At 52.4% G+C, this 20201-nt stretch overlaps 2 protein-coding genes across 5 annotated transcripts in view; one reads left to right on the top strand and one right to left on the bottom strand.

Annotated features, from left to right (window-relative positions):
* PLCG1 (phospholipase C gamma 1) overlaps positions 1 to 13135 on the top strand; it is a 50697-nt gene extending 37562 nt beyond the window's left edge. Inside the window, exons 15-32 of the mRNA XM_058036079.1 lie at positions 673 to 774; positions 982 to 1169; positions 1433 to 1633; positions 1956 to 2075; positions 2443 to 2623; positions 3479 to 3556; positions 4029 to 4132; positions 4348 to 4444; positions 4547 to 4619; positions 4872 to 5029; positions 5523 to 5619; positions 6426 to 6650; positions 7415 to 7563; positions 9674 to 9788; positions 10002 to 10163; positions 10654 to 10742; positions 11335 to 11522; positions 12535 to 13135. Coding sequence (XP_057892062.1) covers positions 673 to 774; positions 982 to 1169; positions 1433 to 1633; positions 1956 to 2075; positions 2443 to 2623; positions 3479 to 3556; positions 4029 to 4132; positions 4348 to 4444; positions 4547 to 4619; positions 4872 to 5029; positions 5523 to 5619; positions 6426 to 6650; positions 7415 to 7563; positions 9674 to 9788; positions 10002 to 10163; positions 10654 to 10742; positions 11335 to 11522; positions 12535 to 12577 — 2370 coding nt within the window. The 3' untranslated portion in view covers positions 12578 to 13135. The remainder of the gene's footprint in view (positions 1 to 672; positions 775 to 981; positions 1170 to 1432; positions 1634 to 1955; positions 2076 to 2442; positions 2624 to 3478; positions 3557 to 4028; positions 4133 to 4347; positions 4445 to 4546; positions 4620 to 4871; positions 5030 to 5522; positions 5620 to 6425; positions 6651 to 7414; positions 7564 to 9673; positions 9789 to 10001; positions 10164 to 10653; positions 10743 to 11334; positions 11523 to 12534) is intronic.
* Positions 13136 to 13528: 393 nt separating this feature from the next.
* Positions 13529 to 20201, bottom strand: part of ZHX3 (zinc fingers and homeoboxes 3) — a 46357-nt gene continuing 39684 nt past the window's right edge. For all 4 annotated transcript variants that reach the window (XM_058036090.1, XM_058036089.1, XM_058036092.1 and 1 more), the window contains one exon: positions 13529 to 19063. In XM_058036090.1, coding sequence (XP_057892073.1) covers positions 19001 to 19063 — 63 coding nt within the window. In that variant the 3' untranslated portion in view covers positions 13529 to 19000. The remainder of the gene's footprint in view (positions 19064 to 20201) is intronic.

The following is a 20201-nucleotide window of genomic DNA, read 5'->3' as shown; positions in this document are numbered from 1 at the left end:
TCTCCTGTGGGCCCTTGCTAGAGGCAGGAGGCTGAGCTAGAGGGAGCTCTGGGCCAAGGCACTGCAGCCTGTGGTTTGTGCTGCAGGAGTTTCTGGAGATGGCTGCGCTCCCAGCCCTGCTCTTGCCAAGGGCCTGCACACCTGACACACCTAAGCAAGGGTTTATCTTTGTACAGCACTGAGTGTTCATCACTGTGTGCGTTCACTCACAGCCCACCTTCAGCAGCTTTACTCTGCTGAGGGTCTGTCTGGCAAAGCCACATGCAAATGGAACAGGGTTTTTTAAAAAAAACAGTAAAAAATGCAATGGTAAATCCACATAAACATCTCTGATATCTTCACCTCAGATTGCCCCTGTCCTGAGTCCATGCAGACTGGGGTTTTTTACATTGATTTGTTCTTCATTTGGTCATCTCCTTTTATTAAATATTGGAGTGTTTGCAGTGTGATTTGTTACATGCTGGGTTTTTTGCTACTGATAAATCCATGCCTCTGGGGGATCTGGGGGATGTCTTGGAAGCTCATGTGACTCACTGGAATCAGTGTTGGTGGCTTTCCTTCACAAACCTGATCATCCCTCCCTGTACTGGTCAGGAGATGATCCCATGGGTGGGTGGTGGGCAGTCTGGTGCTTCCCCAGGGGTCTCTTTGCCAGAGTTCATCTCCTTGCAGGAGTGGAACCCACATTACTTTGTGCTGACCAGCAGCAAGATCTATTACTCTGGGGAGACAACCAGTGACCAAGGAAACGAGGATGAGGAAGAGCAGAAGGAGGTGAGGGCTCTCCTGTGGGGCTGTGAGTTGACTTCTCAAGGGGCTGAGCATTGCCATTGCCAGCTGACTCCAGTGGGAGGTCCCGTGGTGGGGAGGATGGGAGCTGCTTCAGGAACTCCCAGCTGGAAGACCCCTGAGCAGAGCAGAATCCAGCACCATGAGCCTGCCCTCAGTAACCCAAGGTGATGGCTTTTATCCCCCTGCCAGGTGAGCAACAGCACGGAGCTGCACTCCATGGAGAAGTGGTTCCACGGGAAGCTGGGAGCGGGCCGTGACGGGCGGCACATCGCGGAGCGGCTGCTGACGGAATATTGCATCGAGACAGGGGCCCCTGACGGCTCGTTCCTGGTCAGGGAGAGCGAGACCTTCGTGGGGGACTACACCCTCTCCTTCTGGTGAGGGCCCCACTGCTCTGTGTCGCTCTGGGGTTGTTTTCTCTTGCTGTGTTCTTCAGTGGTGGGGTCCCTTTGCTGGCTCCCCTGTGAGCAGCCTCTCCCCATTTCTGTGTCCCAGCATCATGCCAGCTCCCTGTCCCAGTGGACAAGGGTCAAGTCTCATATGCAGTCACTCTCCTGTGGGGCAGGAATGCCGTGTCAGGCTGGAGCTGAGGTGCAGGATCCAGGCTGGCTCACCCCGTCCCTCCCTCCCTGTCCCGCAGGCGCAATGGGAAGGTGCAGCACTGCCGCATCCACTCGCGGCAGGACGCCGGCAGCCCCAAGTTCTTCCTGACGGACAACCTGGTGTTTGACAGCCTCTACGACCTCATCACCCACTACCAGGAGGTGCCTCTGAGGTGCAACGAGTTTGAGATGAGGCTGACAGAGCCAGTGCCTCAGACCAATGCCCACGAGAGCAAAGAGTGAGTGCTGTCATGCGTGTGTCCATCGGGCAGCTGGATACTGTAGGAAGCTCTCCCAGGTCTCTCCTCAGCCATTCCTCCCTTGCTGGAGTTTTCTGGTCCCCATGGAGCTCTGTCACAGCAGCCGTGCTGGCCAGCTTTGTTGTTCATGGAGCTGAATGTCATGGAGGCTCAGTGCAGAACCTTCACCAAAGGCTCTGATCCTTCCTGCCCCATTGCAGTCCCTGTCTTCCTCCGGAGGATTCAAGGAGCCTTTTAGGGGCTGAGGTGTGGGATGGGCTGGGTGTGTGTGACCTGTGCACAGCCATGTCTCTCCTTCCAGGTGGTACCATGCCAACCTCACACGGGCCCAAGCTGAGCACATGCTGATGAGGGTGCCCCGTGATGGAGCCTTCCTGGTGCGCAAGAGGAGCGAGCCCAGCTCCTACGCCATCTCCTTCAGGTGTGTCCCTGCTGCAAGGGTGCTGGGTGCTGGAGGGGGAGCTGGAATCCTGCAGTGTGTGAGAGAGCAGGACAGGTGCTGCCAGCCAGCCTTGAGCCCTCCCAGAACTCCTGTTGCTCTGGGATGCTGCAGTGTGTGAGAGAGCAGGACAGCTGCCATCAGCCAGCCTTGAGCCTTCCTAGAACTCTTGCTCTGGGATGGCCCTTGAATAAGTCCTTGAGATCCTGCTCTTCCTCCCGTCTTGCAATGGGAGGTGTCTGTGCTCAGCCACCTCAGCAGAGACACCTTTCCCTTGGTGTCTCTGTTTTGGCAGAGACCTTCTCCTGCCAGGTGCCAAGAGGCCTCTCGCTGTGTTTCCTCCCTGCAGGGCAGAAGGGAAGATCAAGCACTGCAGGGTGCAGCAGGAGGGGCAGACTGTGCTGCTGGGCAACTCTGACTTCGACAGCCTGGTGGACCTGATCAGCTACTACGAGAAGCACCCCCTGTACCGCAAGATGAAGCTGCGCTACCCCATCAACGAGGAGACCCTGGAGAAGATCGGCACAGCGGTGAGTGCAGGGGCCAGACCAGCAAGGGCAGGTTGTTTGTGAGGTGGTGGTGTGTCAGAACTCGGCACATCCCTGCGGGTGCCCAGAGTTGTCAAGGACCCCACCGGGGGGCTCGGAGACCCTGGCACACAGCCCAGAGCACCTGGGGATTTGATTGTGACCCCTGGAGCAATCAACCAGCTTTGTATGAGGACCTGAAAGTCACAGAAGTTTAAATAGTATAATAATTATATTAATAATTATTTTAAAAAATGTTGTTATAAAAATTATCACAGGGTGAAAATGTAGATTTTAGGATTTTTAGTATGGGGGTTATGGGGACAAAATGGAGGAACTTGGGCATGTCTAGCCTTTCTTCTTGTTCTCCCATTTTCTGCAGTGATGCTGGCATTTTGGAATTGGTTTAGAGTAGAAGTGCACTATCTAACATAGGTGATAGGTATTGGGAATTAAGTGTAAATATGTTATACGTAGTTTGTAGTATAAAAGGATAACACTGCCTCAGGGGCGGTCAGAGTGCCTGTGGCTGCCCTGCTGAGCAGACCTCGGCTGGGCAGGAAGAAAATTTTATAGATAAGAATTAATAAACAACTTCCAAGACCAAAAACCGAAGAGCTCTGACTTGTTCTTCCGACACATGGGCCGAAACAGAGACATCCTGCACATATTGGGGCAGCAATTAACAACCAAATACCCGAGAGTGGTGTGTGAGCCATCTCTGTGCTTTGCAGCCCACACCTCTTGGGGCTTCCTGATGCTTGAGTGCCTTCCTGGGGCACTGTCCCACCTGCCCCAAGGTAGGGAACCTTTTCCCCTGCAGTCACTGCTGTAACCACTGTCCCTTTGCTTCCACAGGAGCCGGACTATGGAGCCCTGTACGAGGGACGCCATCCTGGGTTCTATGTGGAGGCCAACCCCATGCCCACCTTCAAGGTACACTCTCACTGTTTGGCACAAAACAAACTGCAGGGCTGGAGGGTTTAGCAGGGGTATTTTTATTTTCTAGGAGCTGTATTAGTTTGCACACTCATTTCTAAACCATGAAGAGAGAGACAGCGGAGGTTGAACCTCCAGTTCCCAGGCTGGGCTGCCCCTTCTGAGCTCTCCAAACTGTTCTGAGCTCTCCAAACTAAGTCCCTCAGTGGCTCTTGGGACAGAGGAGAGTGCCTGTGCGGGGCCATACCAGACTTGTGAGCTCTGCTTTGGCATCAGTGGGGGCCTTGATTTGCTCTGCAGGATGTCACTGTGGTCTGGCAGCCTCTGGCAGCAGGGCTGGATGGTGCCTGCCTGCACATGATGTGCCTCACAGCCCCCCAGCAAACACATCTGTGGTGGGAGGTGGTCTCTCATGCTGTGGGCTCATTGTCCTTCCCTGCCAGCCTCATGGGACCCCTCCTCATTGCAGTGTGCAGTCAAAGCCCTGTTTGACTACAAGGCACAGAGGGAGGACGAGCTCACCTTCACCAAAAATGCCATCATCCAGAATGTGGAGAAACAGGAAGGAGGCTGGTGAGTCTCTCTTTTCCCTAGGGGATATGGTCAAACCTTGCTGTCACCATCCACACAAAGGTGTGTCCACTCTAGGAGTGGGTTTGTCTGGGGTTCCAAAGCCTCACAAACCCTAAAAGCAGATGATGGAAGAGCTGCCAGTTCCCCTCACCCCCACTCAGAATACTCTGGGGTCCCATGGCAGGTGCTGACATTGCCCCTTCCCTCCCTTCCAGGTGGAGAGGAGATTATGGTGGCAAAAAGCAGCTGTGGTTCCCTTCCAACTACGTAGAGGAAATTACAAGTCCCACCAGCCTGGAGCCAGAGCGGGAGGTGAGTGTGGCCATGAGTGCAGCAAGGAGGGTCTGTGTGCCCCCTGAGCTGGGCTGCTCTGCCCTCTGTGCCCAGCATCATCCTGCTATGCTTCCTTCCCAGCAGCAGCTGGATGAGAACAGTCCCTTGGGAGACCTGCTCGGAGGGGTCCTGGACGTGCCCTCCTGCCAGATCGGTGAGTGCCTGGTAGAGAGCATTGCAAAGTCTCCTCGAGGCTTTTCAGTGAGCTCAGCTTTCACTTACTGCTGCCTGGGCTCCATCTGTTGCCTCCAGAAATGGGAGTTTCCTGTGGATGTGGAGTGCCAGGGTAGCAATGAGTCCCTGTGCCTGTGTTCCCCCTTGCTGCCTGTGCAGGGCTTGGCTCAGCCAAGGTCTGCTGACCGTGGTCACCCGCAGTGACGCTGTCCCTGCTCCCTGTCCCTCGCAGCCATCCGCCCCGAGGGCAAGAACAACCGGCTCTTCGTGTTCTCCATCAGCATGGCCTCGGTGTCACGGCTGTCCCTGGACGTGGCGGCCGACACGCACGAGGACCTGCTCGACTGGGTGAAGAAGATCCGCGAGGCAGCTCAGACTGCTGATGCCAGGGTGAGCCTGGGGAGCCCCTGGCAGGGCAGGAGGCATCTCCTGTGTCTCCGGCTGATGGGTTTTCCAGGAGGGAGGAGCTGGTGAGGTGTGGGCTGGCAGAGCAGTTGCAGAGATGTTAAAGCCAGAGCAATCTTGGACAATGTGGCAAGAGGTGGTGGTGGCCACACGGCTTGAGAGGTTCAGGGTGGATATTTGGGAAGATTGGACAACTGGGTGGCTGCTACAGCCTCAGGAAGTGGGGGATCTCCATCACTGAAGGGTGGCAAGGCCACAGATGCCCTGTGCTGGGACCTCTGCCAGCCCTGCTCTGGGCAGGATGTAGGACCTAGCCAGGCCCTACCTGTGTGATGTCCCCCATGCAGACCTGGCAGATCTGCTGGTGGTCCCTGGTGGGCAGGAGCCACACCAAGCAGTGAGGGTCAGCTTGTGAGCTGGGTCATCCATCAGCACTGCTCCTACCTGGCCTGACATCTCTCTCACCCTCTCTTGGCAGCTCTCTGAAGGGAAGATGATGGAGAGGAGAAAGAAGATTGCCCTGGAGCTTTCAGAACTGGTGGTCTATTGCCGACCTGTGCCCTTTGACGAAGAGAGTGAGCATCTGCTGAGCTGGTGGCCATCACTGTGGCATTACAGACCCTGTGATATGCCCCAAGGGGCTGCTTTGGCTAGATCTCAGCTGGGGCTAGGTGTCCAAATCCCCAGTTTACCTTGGAGCTCTGGGTAGCTCCAGAGGGTACAAATTCCCTTCCCTATCCCTGTGTAGCTGGTGTCTGTCAGCACACAGAGCAGCTGCTGAGGGAGTGGGGCTGGGAGCACTGTGGTCAGTGGGAGCTGTGTTGGTGCTCTCATTGGTGTTGGGCACCTGACAAACACCCAGTGGGGCAGAGCAGGGTCTGCACAGCCCTGGTGGCTGCGCCAGGGGTGAGAGGATGGCATCAGGAAGGAGCTGGGGTGGTTGAGTATGGCTGTGTTCACTGGGGTCTTATGTTGAGGGAAGAGACGAGGATCTGACTCCATGTTTCAGAAGGCTGATTTATTATTTTATTATATACACTACATTTAAACTGTACTAAAAGAATAGAAGAAAAGGTTTCATCAGAAGACTGTCTAAGAATAGAAAAGAATGATAACAAAGGTTTGTGGCTCGGACAGAGAGTCTGAGCTAGCTCACTGTGATTGGCCATTAATTAGAAATATCCAACATGGGCCAATCCCAGATCCACCTGTTGCATTCCACAGCAGCAGATAACCATTGCTTACATTTTGTTCCTGAGGCCTCTCAGCTTCTCAGGAGGAAAACTCCTAAGGAAGGGATTTTCCATAAAAGATGTCTGTGACAGCTGAGTGTCAGCAAAGGGAGCGTGCCCCTGGCTCACACAGAACTGTCCCCTCGCAGAGATCGGCACAGAGCGGGCCTGTTACCGGGACATGTCCTCCTTTCCCGAGACCAAGGCAGAGAAGTACGTGAACAAGATCAAGGGCAAGAAGTTCCTGCAGTACAACCGCCTGCAGCTGTCCCGCATCTACCCCAAGGGCCAGCGCCTCGACTCCTCCAACTACGACCCCCTGCCCATGTGGATCTGTGGCAGCCAGCTGGTGGCACTCAACTTCCAGACCCCGGGTGAGGGCAGCAGGCAGGGTGGGCTGGCTCTGGGGTACCTTGTGCCACCTGCTGAGCTCTGCTCCAGGAAAATGGGTGGCTGGAAGGGGTTCGGGGTCTTAGAGGGGCTCTGCAGGCAGTGAGACCAGCTCCGGAGGGCTGGGTTGAGCCAAGGAGCTGCACTGGGGTTGGGGATTGTGCCATCATGAGAACAAGATGGAATGGAGAGGAGGCAGGGGTTGGGTTCTCCCGGGTCCGTGGTGGTAAGCAGGGCAGGTGCCAAAGGGGATGGTGCTGCCCCTGTGACACCAGCTGGGTGCATGGTCTGAGTCCAGCTGGCTGCTCTTCCTGCCTTTGCCCAGCTGCCATTCCTGCTCCTGCCATGCACTCCAGCCTTCCCTTCCCTGGCCTTTGCCAAACCCTGCTGTGAGCCTGCTCAGCTCACCAGCACACCAGCAAACAACCTGCCTCTTCTTTCCTGCTGGCTTTTTCAGTCCTTCTGTGAATTCAGGCATCTCACAGGGGGTTTGGCAAATGCTACAGGCTGCACATGGAAGGCTGAAAATAGGAGGAAAAGAGGGGAGGTGACCCATGGAGCTCTGGGTAGTTGGGCAGATCGTGCATGGCAGAGTCACCTCATGGCCCTGACACGTGGGGACACATTGCTTAGGAATGAGCCAGCTCCTCTTGCCAAGGGCTTCCTGGGAAGCATCAGTGATGGGGGTGATGATCCAGCTTGTGCACAGGGTATCCTTCATCTCCTGTCTCTCCTGCCTGTGCTCTAGACAAGCCCATGCAGATGAACCAGGCCTTGTTCATGTCCAGTGGCCAGTGTGGGTACGTCCTGCAGCCGACCAACATGAGGGACGACATCTTTGACCCCTTTGACAAGAGCACACTGCGGGGCACAGAGCCACTGTCCATCTCCATTGAGGTCAGTCCCTCCTCCTGGTGTGGGGAATGCAGGCTCAGACCCCAGTGGGGTGCCAGGTTTGGGGTGAGAGAATGGTTTTCTGGGCTCCTGGCTCTGCCTGCAGCTGCTCCTCACCAAGGCCCTGTCCTGCAGCACAGCCTGGGAGAGCCCTCGCTGTCCCCTGTGAAGGAAGGGCTGCCACTTGGAGAGAAATTTGGGGGTTTGGAGCATCATGGAATCGTGGACTGGTTTGGATTAGAAGGGGCCCTAAAGGCCCTCGTGGGTGCTGCCGAGGGTGCCTGGAGAGGAGCAGCAGGAGCATCCCGGGGTGCTCCCCCAGGACTCCTCCTGTGCAGGTCCCCGTGCCAGCAGATGGCATCCACGAGCCGCAGAGGTGACATCCCTGTCCCCAGAGCCTGCATCCACAGGCCAACAACACAAGAGCTGTGCCTTGTCCTCTCCTTGCCACTGAACTGCTCCAGGCTCGATGTTTCCATTTCCTTTTGCTCATGGCCTCTCTTAGGAAGATGCTCGAGGTCAGGGCAAACTTCTCAGGCCATTTCTGTGTTGTGCTGCTGGTGATGATAGGAGGAGGGTGCCAGAGGATGGGGTGTGGATGCTTGATGAGTTTTTTTACTTCCCTAATGGTGCAGCTGAGGCTGGATTGTTCCTGTGGCTCTGCAGGGACATGGGAGAGCTGGCCAGGCAAAGCTTTGGAGGGCTGTGCCAAACCAGCTGGGTCCCATGTTTGGACCAGCAGGGTCCAGCAGCCTGTGCAGACATTCCCTGTGGTCTCAGAACCAAGCTATGGGTCAGCAGTCTGCTTTGCCAGTCCCCTCTGCTTATGTAGACCTTGGGGAGGATGCAGTGGAGATCCTGCCTTCAGGTGCTCACAGGTTTCCTCTGTGGCCACCTCTGTTTTAGAGTCATCCCGCCTAAAAAAGCCACAGCCCTTTTCCATGGGGACACCCTATCATTTACCCTCTGCACCACTGACCCCATGCCCACTGTCTCCCTAAAAATTCCCTGTGTAGAGGGATGGAATATAAGAAAATAAAGCTAGTGTAGAAAGTAATCTCACCCCTAAGGAGTTGCAGCTGGGCCAATTATCAAAGATTAGGAACAGGCCTGGCTTTAACAGGCCACAGCTGTACCCAATGAGAAGAAGATGCTATAAAAGAGTGGGGTGGCTGGGTGAGAAGGGAACTGGGGTCAGTGGCTGCTTTGTGAAGAGGAAAGAGTCAATGCTCTGAGGAGCTGTCCATGAGAAACATCAGGAAGGTATGGAACTTTTGTGATAAGGAGACAACAGCATGGAACCCCTGCAATAAGATGACAACATCCCTGCCCCATTCTGTTTTCCAAGCTCTTCTTGCATCTCAGGAAGTGCAACTGCCCCCACCAAGTGTCAGGAATCATTGTGCCATAGCCAGTCACTGTCGCCTTTAAGAGACAGGCTCAGCCTCTCATTGTCTGGCAGAGCTGCCTGCTGTCCCCACCAAAGCCAGCTCTCATGGATGGAGAAGCCATCTCGAGCCCAGCATGACTCAAAGCACATGATCCAGAGCTGGCAGCAGGTCCTTCCCCTGCAGCAGCGGCGTGCTGGAGCGACATATGGCCACGGGCAAGGGGGAGCTGCCGTGGCTCTCTCCTGCAAGGAGGCAGCTTGGCATGAGTGGAGCACAGCCTGTGCTGCAGGCACGAGGCAGAGCAGGCTGGAGAGCAGCTCCTTCTCCTCCTCACACCAAGGCAGGAGGGCTGAGAAGTTTCAGCAAAGATGAGGGGTCCAGGGAACAGTGCTGGGTGGGAGCCCAGCTCCAGCTTGGCCAGCTGAGGGAGGGATGCTGTGGCCCCGGCCTGGCTGTGCTGGCAGCAGGCAGAACCTGGAGCTGTTCAGCTGGGTTTTTTTGTGGCTTACAAGTCAAACTGTGGATCAAGAACACTACAGCAGCTTCCAGGGGTGGGAGCTATTTCTCTCCGAGCTGCTGGCTGGGCTGGCTGTCAGTGCTGCTTCCCTCTCCAATTAGCAGAGCCAGGGTGATTTATTTGGGAAAAAAATGTCCTGGTATGCAAACACATTTTTTCCTCTTTGTTCCTGTCTCTTACCAAGCCTCTCCTGCTCTCTGCTCAGGTCCTGGGGGCCAGGCACCTTCCCAAAAACGGGAGGGGAATCGTTTGTCCTTTCGTGGAGGTGGAGGTGTCTGGTGCTGAGTACGACAATGCCAAGCAGAAAACAGAGATTGTGGGTGAGTGGGGTGGGGAAGGGAAGGGAGGGAGATGATCCATGGCTCACACCAGGATCAGAGAACCCCTGACCCTGGTGTGAGGCCTGGGCTCTGCAGCAAAGCCTGGCACCGAGCTGGGAGCTGCCCTCGTGCTGCCCCCAAGCCCAGCATCAGCCATGGGGCAGTGGAGGGGCTCAGTGGGGCTGCCCACTGACAGCTGTGTTTTGTGAGCAGCTGACAACGGCCTGAACCCTCTCTGGACCCCGAAGCAGTTCCACTTTCAGGTCAGCAACCCTGACTTTGCCTTCCTGCGCTTCGTGGTGTACGAGGAGGACATGTTCAGTGACGAGAACTTCCTGGCTCAGGCCACCTTCCTGGTGAAAGGCTTGAAGACAGGTGAGGCACTTGGGACAGCAGGGAGAGGGTCATGGTGCTCCTCAGCAGTTCACACTGTTAGCCAAGGGGATGCTGAGTTTCATGGGAGGGTGTTGCTGGGCACCAGGCTGGCTTAGCCTGTCCCCATCCCCAACCAGTTAAAGGAAGGAAGAACCATTTGCTAACAGCCCTTGGGGCCACCTGCCACTTGGAGGGAAACTTGAGGGTTTGGAGAATCACAGAATCGTGGACTGGTTTGGATTAGAAGGGACCCTAAAGACCATCTTGTTTCAGCCCCACTGCCACAGGCAGGGACACCTTCCACTACCCCAGGCTGCTCCGAGCCCCCTCCAGCCTGACCTTGGGCACTACCAGGGATGGAGCAGCCACAGCTTCTCTTGGCAGAAGAGAAAAAGGGTCTTGTGGGAGAAAACCCCCTTGAGTTCTGTGCCAGGGCACTGCCACCTCCCCTCCTGTGCAGGGAGTGACACCAGGGCTGTCTCTGCCGTAGGTTTCCGAGCTGTTCCCCTCAAGAACAACTACAGTGAGAACCTGGAGCTGGCTTCTCTGCTTGTCAAGATAGACATTTTCCCTTGCAAGGTGAGACTGGCTGCACACACGAGAAGGTGACCGTGCTGTAGGGCTGAGGAGCAGAGCCAGTGAGCCCAGCCTGGGGCAGTGAGGCTCAGTGAGTGGCCTGAGTGCCTGTGGATGGCTGAATTCCCAGTGCTGCTCCTTAGGGATGCCCAGCAGGACAGCAAGCACTGGGTTTGCCTCCTGCAGCAGTCTCAGGATGTTTCGGGCAGGGTCCTGCCTGCACTGGGTTTGACTTGCCTGCAAATCCCTTCAGCAAAAGCTGGAGAAGGCGGGTTTGTCACAGTGCCTGTCTGTGCTCCAGGGACATTGCAGCTCAGGATCACAGAGCTGGCTGGCCTGGGGCTGTCCCTGTTGGCATAAACAGAGGGCAAGGCTCCTTCTGAGACAGATGGTTCTTTTATTTCTTCATTTAAAATGGTGCTGGTGAGAGCCAGCGATGGCTGTTAGAGCAGCTGCACATTGCAAACCCCAAGCCCCCATGAGCCCTGGACAGCCTGCAGGGCAGCCAGGGCCCTGCACCACAACTGCCCTTACTACAGGATATATGCTTTAAAATCACAAACCCTTGACTACAGCATTTTTTTCCTCATCCAAGCAGGAAAATGGCGAAATAAACCTCTTCAATGCTTCATCCCTACGGGAACGAGCAGGGGATGGCTCCAGCCAGCTGCTGGCAAGCAGAGGCAGAGAGGGCTCCTTTGAGCTGAGGTACCAGCAGCCCTTCGAGGATTTCCGTGTGGCCCCAGAGCAGCTCGCTGACCACTTTGAGAGCCGGGAGCGGAGGTGAGGCCGGTGCTCAGTCAGCTCTTGATCTGCAGCATAACACACCCCCTGCATTTGGGGTGGAGGCAATGAATGCAGCCTCCCCCTAACCCAAAGTGGAGCTGCAGCCTTTGGTTGCTGCTAGCGAACCCTAAATTTGAGCTGCAAGTTATGCAGGTGTTTGTGCTATGGGAGAAGGGTGGGACACCACAGCTGGTACTATTATTGCCCTAACTCAAAGTGGAGCTGCAGCCTTGTTTGCTGCTTGCAAACCCTAAATTTGAGCTGCAAATTGTGCTTGTGAGAGTCTCTGCTGTGGGAGAAGGGTGGGCCACCATAGCTGGTGCCATTATCCCCCTAACCCAAAGTGGATGAATTTGAGCTGCAAGTTGTGCCAGTCCTTGTGGCGTGCTTGTGGCAGTCACTGCTATGGGAGTAGGGTGGGACACCACAGCTGGTGCCATTATCCCCCTAGCCCAAAGGGGGATAATGGAGCTGCAGCTTTGTTTGCTGCAGCTGCAGCCTTGTGGAGCTGCAAGCCTTGTTTGCTGCTTGCAAACCCTAAATTTGAGCTGCAAGTTGTGCCAGTGCTTGTGGGAGTCTCTGCTATTGGAGAAGGGTGGGACACCACAGCTGGTGCCATTATCCCCCTAGCCCAAAGTGGAGCTGCATCCTTGTCTGCTGCTTGCAAACCCTAAATTTGAGCTGCAAGTTGTGGTAGTCTCTGCCATGGGAGTAGGGTGGGACACGTCTGGTGCCATTATCCCCCTAACCCAAAGGGGGATAATGGAGCTGCAGCCTTGTTTGCTGCTTGCAAACCCTAAATTTGAGCCGCAAGTTGTGCCCGTGCTTGTGGGAATTCCTGCTATGGGAGAAGGGTGGGACGCCACATCTGGTGCCACGATCCCCAGTCAAGGACGATGTGGCTGTGCCCCTACTTTACTCCAGTGGGCAGTTTGAGGCCAGCAGAGCGCTGTCCTTGGCCGTGCCATGGAGAGGCTGAGCTGTGTCCCCTGTGTGTGCCCCTTTGCAGGGTACTGCGGAGGACCCGGGTCAACGGGGACAACCGGCTGTAGCCCACGGTGGCGGGGAAAGCACCTCCAGTGCTTGTGAATCTCACAGCACGCTGTGAACTGGTTTCTATGGAAACGGCACTGCTATGGCCTACTTTCAGGCAGCTTCTCCAGTTTCTCTGCTGAAGTGTGTTCAAGTGGAGAACTAAAAAAAAAAAAAAAAAAAAAATTTTGGAAATAAACCCCACCCCGAACCAGCCCCAAGCACCCAGCAACCTTCACCACGAAGCCCTTAAGAAGCGTCGGTGCGGCCAGGCTGCCAGAGGCCACAGACCAAACTGTCTATAATCACAAGAAGAGACCTAAAAATTCCCCATCCAGCCTCTGTGTCACTGCTCTGCCTGTAATCCAGAGATTGTGTGCAGCTGCTGGAGCCTGTTTGCAGCCATCCTGTGCTGTGTCCATGCCCAGAGCTCTGGGCCTGCAGTGAGCACAGCAGCACCTCTGTCTGTCCTGGTGCCACCGCATCTGAACCTGTATAGCCACTGCCGAAGGGTCCAGTAGTGAAACTCGACATTTACAGGGCCGCTCTAGCTTTAAATGACAATAAAAGTGTCAGTATTACGTGTGTGCTGGCTCAGGTGTCTGGTGCTCTGTGCCCTGCAGCCGCTCCTGAAGAGAGGTTGCACTGCTCCCTCCTTTCTCCTGGCTTTAGGAGAGGAAAAATAACCAGGAACAGCCTCAGGTTTTATGCTGTTCACTCAAAAGGGTAAAAACAAAGTCATGTGTTCCAGCTGCCCGTTCTGAGGCAGGCTGGGGACAGAACTCTGGGATGAAGAAGCACCTCTAGGGCAGAGGTGTCTGGGGCACTCACTCATACCTTACCCCATGGAAAAGTTGGCATTCTTTTAAAATAAATGAGGAGGTTGTGATGGAGGACTCCCAGCCCAGCAGCCATTGCTGGGCCCTCCCAAATCCCAGTGCAAGCACCACTCAACTCACGTTTGATTTTTACGCTCTTTATTTAGGAACAACCAAAAATGTCTGGTTTCATTTCAACAAACTGTACAAGCAAGCTCTTCCCCTTGCCCACCCTCACATCCACATATACAAAAGGAAGGGAAACTTGCCGTTCACTTCTCAGAAGTGACATTGTTGCTACAGGGAGTTCTTGCCCTCAGAATAAGAGCAGGTAAAGTCCATAGCACGTACAAGCTACCCTAGCCCTAGTAATAGCTACAGCCCACAATCACAGGCAGCTTCTTTTTTTGTTTCCTCTTTAAAACCTTTACCAAAAGTAAAAACTATTTCCTGTTTCACACGATTGCCAAGGTGACCATTTAAAATTGTGGTCTTTGAAAAAAAAAAAAAAAAAATCCAAAGTAACAACCCCCCTGGAACCCCCCACAGCTCCCTGGTACAAAGACAGCTTTACACAGCAGAGCTCTCACCCTGCTCCCTCACTGCACCGGCCACCCTTATGAAAGGTCCCGTTGCAGCTACAGTTACATTTTCCTTTGGATAAATCCAAGCAAAAATTCCAGGTCATTCAGCACCAGCATGATTTCTAAATAACAATAATTAAAATAAAAATAAAAAGAGACCCCGTTAGGCTGACTTTGTGGTCTGCTGAGAAACAAAGTGATCAACACGCTGTTCCCAAAGTCTCTCTTCTAGTGCAATGTTAGTATGTGCAAGGGGAATCACAGCCACGTACCCATAACACCACCACGAGCCAGATGGGGCAGAGAGAAAGTGCAATTTTAGCTAGAAATTTTCTATGCCATGGATTCCTAGCCCAACCTTCACTAGCACCAGTAAGCAAGAATCCTCCTAACACCACCTTCCATCAGTACAGGGAAAAAGGGGCTTTAATTGTGCCAGCAGAATATGCCAAATGTCAGCCAACAGAGCACTTGGGCCATAACAAGAACACCCAAAATTAAAAAAAAAAAAATCACTGCTTACATAACTGAGCTCCCTTGCTCTGCTTTAGTTTTCTGATGCTAATCCAACATTCCTGGCACAGACCACTGCCAGTAAAACATACAGCAGAAACTAAATTTCTCAATAAAAAGAAGAACAGGGATAGCCTGCAAGTGCCTCATTCCCCTCTGTGTGTTGTGTTGCCTAAACTTACCCTGCTGGTTTTGGGATCAGCTGAGAAGTGACACCAGAGCTTTACAGGTGAGCTGAATCACATCAGGACCTTGACTGATTTGAAGAGAGCAAAGCCAAAATGATCTGGGCAATAGGGAGAAGACCTTTACAAGCATTTTGGATACTGTCACCCTAATGGGAATGTGCAGCACTCGATTCACTTTGTTTGTAATTTGTGCCCAAGTGCTCAAAAATCATCTTTTTCTTCTGATTCCCAGTGAGCAAGCTTGTGATCAGTTTGCCTCTGTTATATCTGTAAGAGAGGGGCTGCAGGGAAATCAATATAACACTTCTGCAGGTGACCAAAATCTGTTGCTTTCCAATTAAAAAAAAATTAAATACCCAAACCCTAAATGAAAAACCAGCCTACTACAGCTTCCTTCTCTTCAGCTGTCAGGGGACACATAACAAAAATAACCCAGCAGGTATCTTCCAGCTCTGGTGAGCATCCTCCAACCAGGTTAAGGACTACAGTGTTTCTCTGCCAGCAGCTACTGCTCTTGTTGGTGGCTTCTCCTGGTGACCAACTCAGGGAGGGGACATGAAATCACAGTAAGTACCTGCAAGCACCTGTGCCCATCCTCCCACCACGCTGCAGCATCACTCAGCTCTCAGGCAAGTGGAGATAGGAACCTGTAGATCACTGTTTGTTCAGTGTTCTGCTAAAAAACAAAGAAAAAAATATATTCAAGGATGCTAATTACAGAGCTGAAAAATAAGGTACCCAAATGAAACATGGAACAATGTCTAGCAATCTCAAGGCAGGGGCTGCTGACATCAATGAATAAAGAAACTCAGTTCCTTGCACCAGGAGAACCAGCAGCCCTTCCCATGAGCAAGGCAGGGCCAGCACAAATCAGGGTTTCGGGTTATTAAGCAATTGGATTGTGCCCTTAATCTAAGCAGCCTCAGAGACATAAGTAACAAGATTCACATGGATTAAAATTGATGGTTTCTGCTGTGCCTGCCAAGCCCAAGCTCAGGCACAGAGGATGGAGGTGGAGAATTTCATTTCCCTTCCTTACTGATGCTGGCTACATCACCTCAATCTTACACCCCTTTAAAGTCAAGATAGTCATCTTTGATTAGATGATGATAAATATTCACACACTGTGAAGAATTGTGGTGACACTTCCTCTAAACACCACAAGAGCTGCTGTTGGGACTGTCAAGCCACCTCTCAATTTTTCTCTTCAGTTTCAGATGCAAACACTTTTCCAATGTCCTGCACCAAAACCGGGCCTGTTTGGAGGTGGCACCTGTTTCTCCTCAGCAGACAAACAGAAGACCACAGTGCTAAACCCTCAAAAATCTTCAGCTTATACTTTTATGGAGATTTCAAGTCAACTAAAAAAATGCAGATAACAAGGAATGTAGGAGTTAGAGAGGGAATTTGATCATGTTTTGATTTCTTTTTTGTCTCTAAACCTCACCCTCCCCACGCACAGGCGTTTGCCAGCCCCATTGCCATGTCCGAGAGGAGCCTGCATGGAACCACTTTTAAAAATTCCTCCGACCCAAAAGAAAGAAAACTCCTGCTGTGCTTGTATGAATGCATGGAGACAAAGCTCAAAAACCTCAGCAGCTTCCAACCCTCAAGGCTGGTTTTTCTGTGTACACCGGGAAATTCTCCCTCTAGCTCACAAGACTTCTTTTCAATTTTTCTGGAAAACTGGCTGAATACAATCCAAGTGCAAAATATTTCAGCTAGTGCATCAAAACATGGTTTGAAGGGACCAGTTCATACCATAGTCCTTAAGCATTCCTGTAGATGGAGTGGGGATCACTCTTCCAATCAGCCATAGGCCCTTAAGTGTACACCCAAAATCCCACAGAAAATCACCTTGAATGGGCAAACTACACTTCCAACTTATTTATATAGCAAGTAGTTAGTAAAAGTGTACATTTTTAATGTACATCATAATGCAATAAAGAATCAATGGCATATCTGAACTGTATATATGTGTAGTTAAATAAACCTGCATGTACACAGACACTACAGAGTAAATTGACCTACCTGTATTTGTTCTCTGAAGGTGACACTGTACATACATCCATATCCTCAGGCTGCACAACTCCCACATCTGCTTTCAGCTCTAGAACCACTCAGATTCTGCCACCCTCTCTGATATTTTGGGGCGCACAGGATTGCACCCATGAGGGTGAGCTCCTGGGGCTGTCACCACAGGGCAGCTGTCCCTGGTCCCTGAAGAGGGGGTGCCACCAGCTGAGCCATCACCAGCCAAGGTGGGATGGCTGCTGGTCATGCCTCCAACTGTGCCATGACCATCAGCAGTGCTCCCAAAGGCAAATTTAGGGTGCCACACAGGCTGCTCCAGGTCAGTGCCACCCCTGCTCACAGCGTGGTGGGATGGCTGCTCTGGCTGTGGGATGCACAGTGCCAGTGGCATTCCACAGCGAAGTGCAGGTCACCTCTGCCTGGAGCAGATGGTCACACTTGGCCATGGTGTCACACCAGGGAAGCCCTGAGAGCTCAGGCACAAGCACCCAGCACATCCCACCAGGCAAGGGGAAGCCTCTGCCAAAGCACTGAGCAGCCACAGCCCCTTCCTGCAGCTGAGCAGGGCGGCCTCTTGAAGAGGGGGCAAAGAAAGAGTTGCAAAAGCAAGGGCAATTAAAGGTAGAAATCAGACACCACCTTTGGAAGAGGTTCTGAAAGAGCTTTTTTGTTTTTAAAACAGATTTTTTTGTAAATCTCTGGATCCAATCCTTTGGGGTGTGCTACCCACCCTCCTAATAAATATCATTTACCACCAACAATAAAGTCTCCCACATTAAAAAGCTCTCACTAAATAAAAACCTTCTACTGAAAAAGCTTGGCTGAGTTGGCTTGGCAAAAAATAGGGAGCTATGACTACTCTCCATAAATACATCAGCAGATAAACACCAAAAACTATTTAAGTTAAGGGACAATGTTGGCTCCAAAACAAACCAGGAATGTACCAGCCACAAATTAATTCAAACTAGAAATTTAAATACAGTTTCTAACCACTCAAAGGCAGCCAATTTCTGGACTTGCCTTCCAAGAGCAAAAGTGAAGGCAAAACATGGAACCAATTTGGAGTTGGGATTTGATTAGTTTGTGACAGAATGATCTGACACAGCATTTGGCTGGACTATTCAGCTCAAGAGTTTCCCTTCTAGACTTTGTTTTCCATTAGAAAAGAATATTTAAAGCAAAAATGTTCAAGCAGTTGCATCACACAGCAACCACACAGGACAACACACATTAAAAATGTACAGGTACCATGCAGCAGGCAGGATAACTGGGAAATTTATTTTGCTCTTTTTCCACAACTATTGCACATGGCCTGGGGGAAAAAAAAAGGGGAAAAAAATAAGAAAATTAAAACAAAAAGGACTGGAACAAACACTTGAAATCACCAGCAGTGCTGCAGGAGGAGCCACATAGGGCTGCAAGAAGGAAACTTCCTGGTGGCAGCAGAGCCACTGCCTTGGTGACAACAATGACTTGAACCACTCACAGCCACGCTGTGACTCTCTGCGTTTGTTCTCTGAAGAACAGACTGTTCTCTCCAAACAATGAAAAGGATTCCAGGTCAGGATGCAAAAATTATTATGTGCTAGCTCTCAGATATTAAAGAGAGACTTGGAGATTTAACAGCCTGTTACAGTCAGGCTCCAGGAGCACAGGGAATGTGTTCTAGCCAGCAAGGGACAAATGAAACCAAACTCCATCTCCTGGGCTGCTTCAGTCTGGGAACCTGCTGCTTATCAGAGAGTATGCAATGCTCACTCTAACCTCATCTGGAGGGAAGAGAATCTCGCCCAAATTCAAGATTGACAGTTTTCTTCTCAAATCCTTTCCCTTTCGTAATACACTCACATCTGTGTGCCCACAAAGCCATTCACTGCCAGGGCAGAGAGGATATATGCAGCCATGCCAACCTTTAGAGAACAAACACCTTAATGGACAGATGAAAAAAAATACAAAGAAAAAAGAAACAAGTACTATGCCATGATAGTCCATATCTAAGCAATGACCTTGTTTACACAATGTCTGAGATTTGTTATGCTTGTATAGGCAGCTGTAGGCATCGGTATATGAATATGAAATCTGAAAGTCTGTCACTGGAAAGCAAACAGGAGCATCCTATTTCCTGGGTGTGAGCTGAGCCCCTGCCAGCTCCCAGCCACCTCCTTGGCTGGGCCACCAAGAGCTCAGCACAGAGTGCCCAGTTTGTGCATGTGCTGTGCCCAAAGGTCTCATGGATGGCAGTGCTTCATCACCACGTCTGCTCCTCAGGCTTGGGTCAGGCCGGCCCATGGGTTTCTCAAAGGTCACTAATTTCTTCTCAAGGGTAAGAGCGGGTCCTCCGGGGCTGGTGGCTTCAGTTCAGTCTGTTTCTGAAAAAGAACACAGGTGTCAGAGATGCTCCTGGCCTTGCTCCAGGTGGGGTGCTGGGAGGGGAGGAGGGGATGCAGGAGTGCCTCAGGATCGGCAAGATCAGGAGCCTTGATAAGAGTCAGCTGCAAAGAAGGGCTAGCAACATTCAAAGGGGCCAGGAAACCCAAAATCCTTGAGGGGGTGGAGCTGGCTTTGCACCCCTAAGGAGGGACGCACCTTTGCTAAGCACCTCTGTGCCATGAGGGTTGACAGGACCCTCGCTCTGGCTGGCAGAAGCCATGCTCAGAGGGCACTAGCAGGGGCACAGCCACCTTCCAAGCACAAAATCTGGCCCCTGACCAGTCCCCATACTCACCCTTGCTCTGCAAAGCACACACAATGTACAGCAGAGGCAGGACCCAACCACACCCATGCTCCACCTTCTCCAAATTAGATGGGATGGGAAGCAATGAATTTTACTCGATTTTTATAACTATTTTTTAAGGTCTGCAACCATGGCAGAGCTGTGTGGAAAGCTCCAAAGCAAGGCAGTGGAACTGGAGAAGATCCCAGCTGGCCAGTAAGGAGCTCTGTGTCTGTACCACCATGGGACAGGACCAGCACTTTGCCATCCCCATCTGATGGCAACCCTACCAGGAGGGAAGCAGCCGCCAACTGCACTGCAGAAAAGCCCACCAAGGACTTGGAAAGCACCTCTCCTCTCCAACACACAAGCATACATGCACACACAGACACACGACTTCCAAAAGTGAATTCTGGGGAATACATGTCCCCTCCTGCCTTTGCAGCCTCCACCTTCACCTTTCTCCACACCGAACAAGGATGCTCACACCTGGAAAGCAGCAGCAGGACAGAGAAAGGCAGGCAGGGACATGGAAGGAACCAGCAGTACAGGACAAGCAGCCAGGCCCCTTTCTTCCCAAATAAATCAATAAATCCATGGTCATCTTCTAAAATGACCAGACACTCTTAAAGTTTTAGTCCAGCTTGAAACAAAGCTAGGATTTTTTTTCTGAGTGGTGCCAGCACCCAAAGACCAAGGCAGGAAAGGGCAGGCAGGCAGCGGCGCCCGTCCTGCCAGACCCTCCTCACCGCGCTTCCTTTACGCCTCTCCTCCAGAGCCAGCTCCTCACCACT

Source organism: Melospiza georgiana, chromosome 17 (assembly GCF_028018845.1).
Source record: "Melospiza georgiana isolate bMelGeo1 chromosome 17, bMelGeo1.pri, whole genome shotgun sequence".
Classification (NCBI taxonomy): Eukaryota; Metazoa; Chordata; class Aves; order Passeriformes; family Passerellidae; genus Melospiza; species Melospiza georgiana.
The sequence above is the reverse complement of the archived record's forward strand: the minus strand, read 5'-3'. Positions and strand labels throughout refer to the sequence as shown.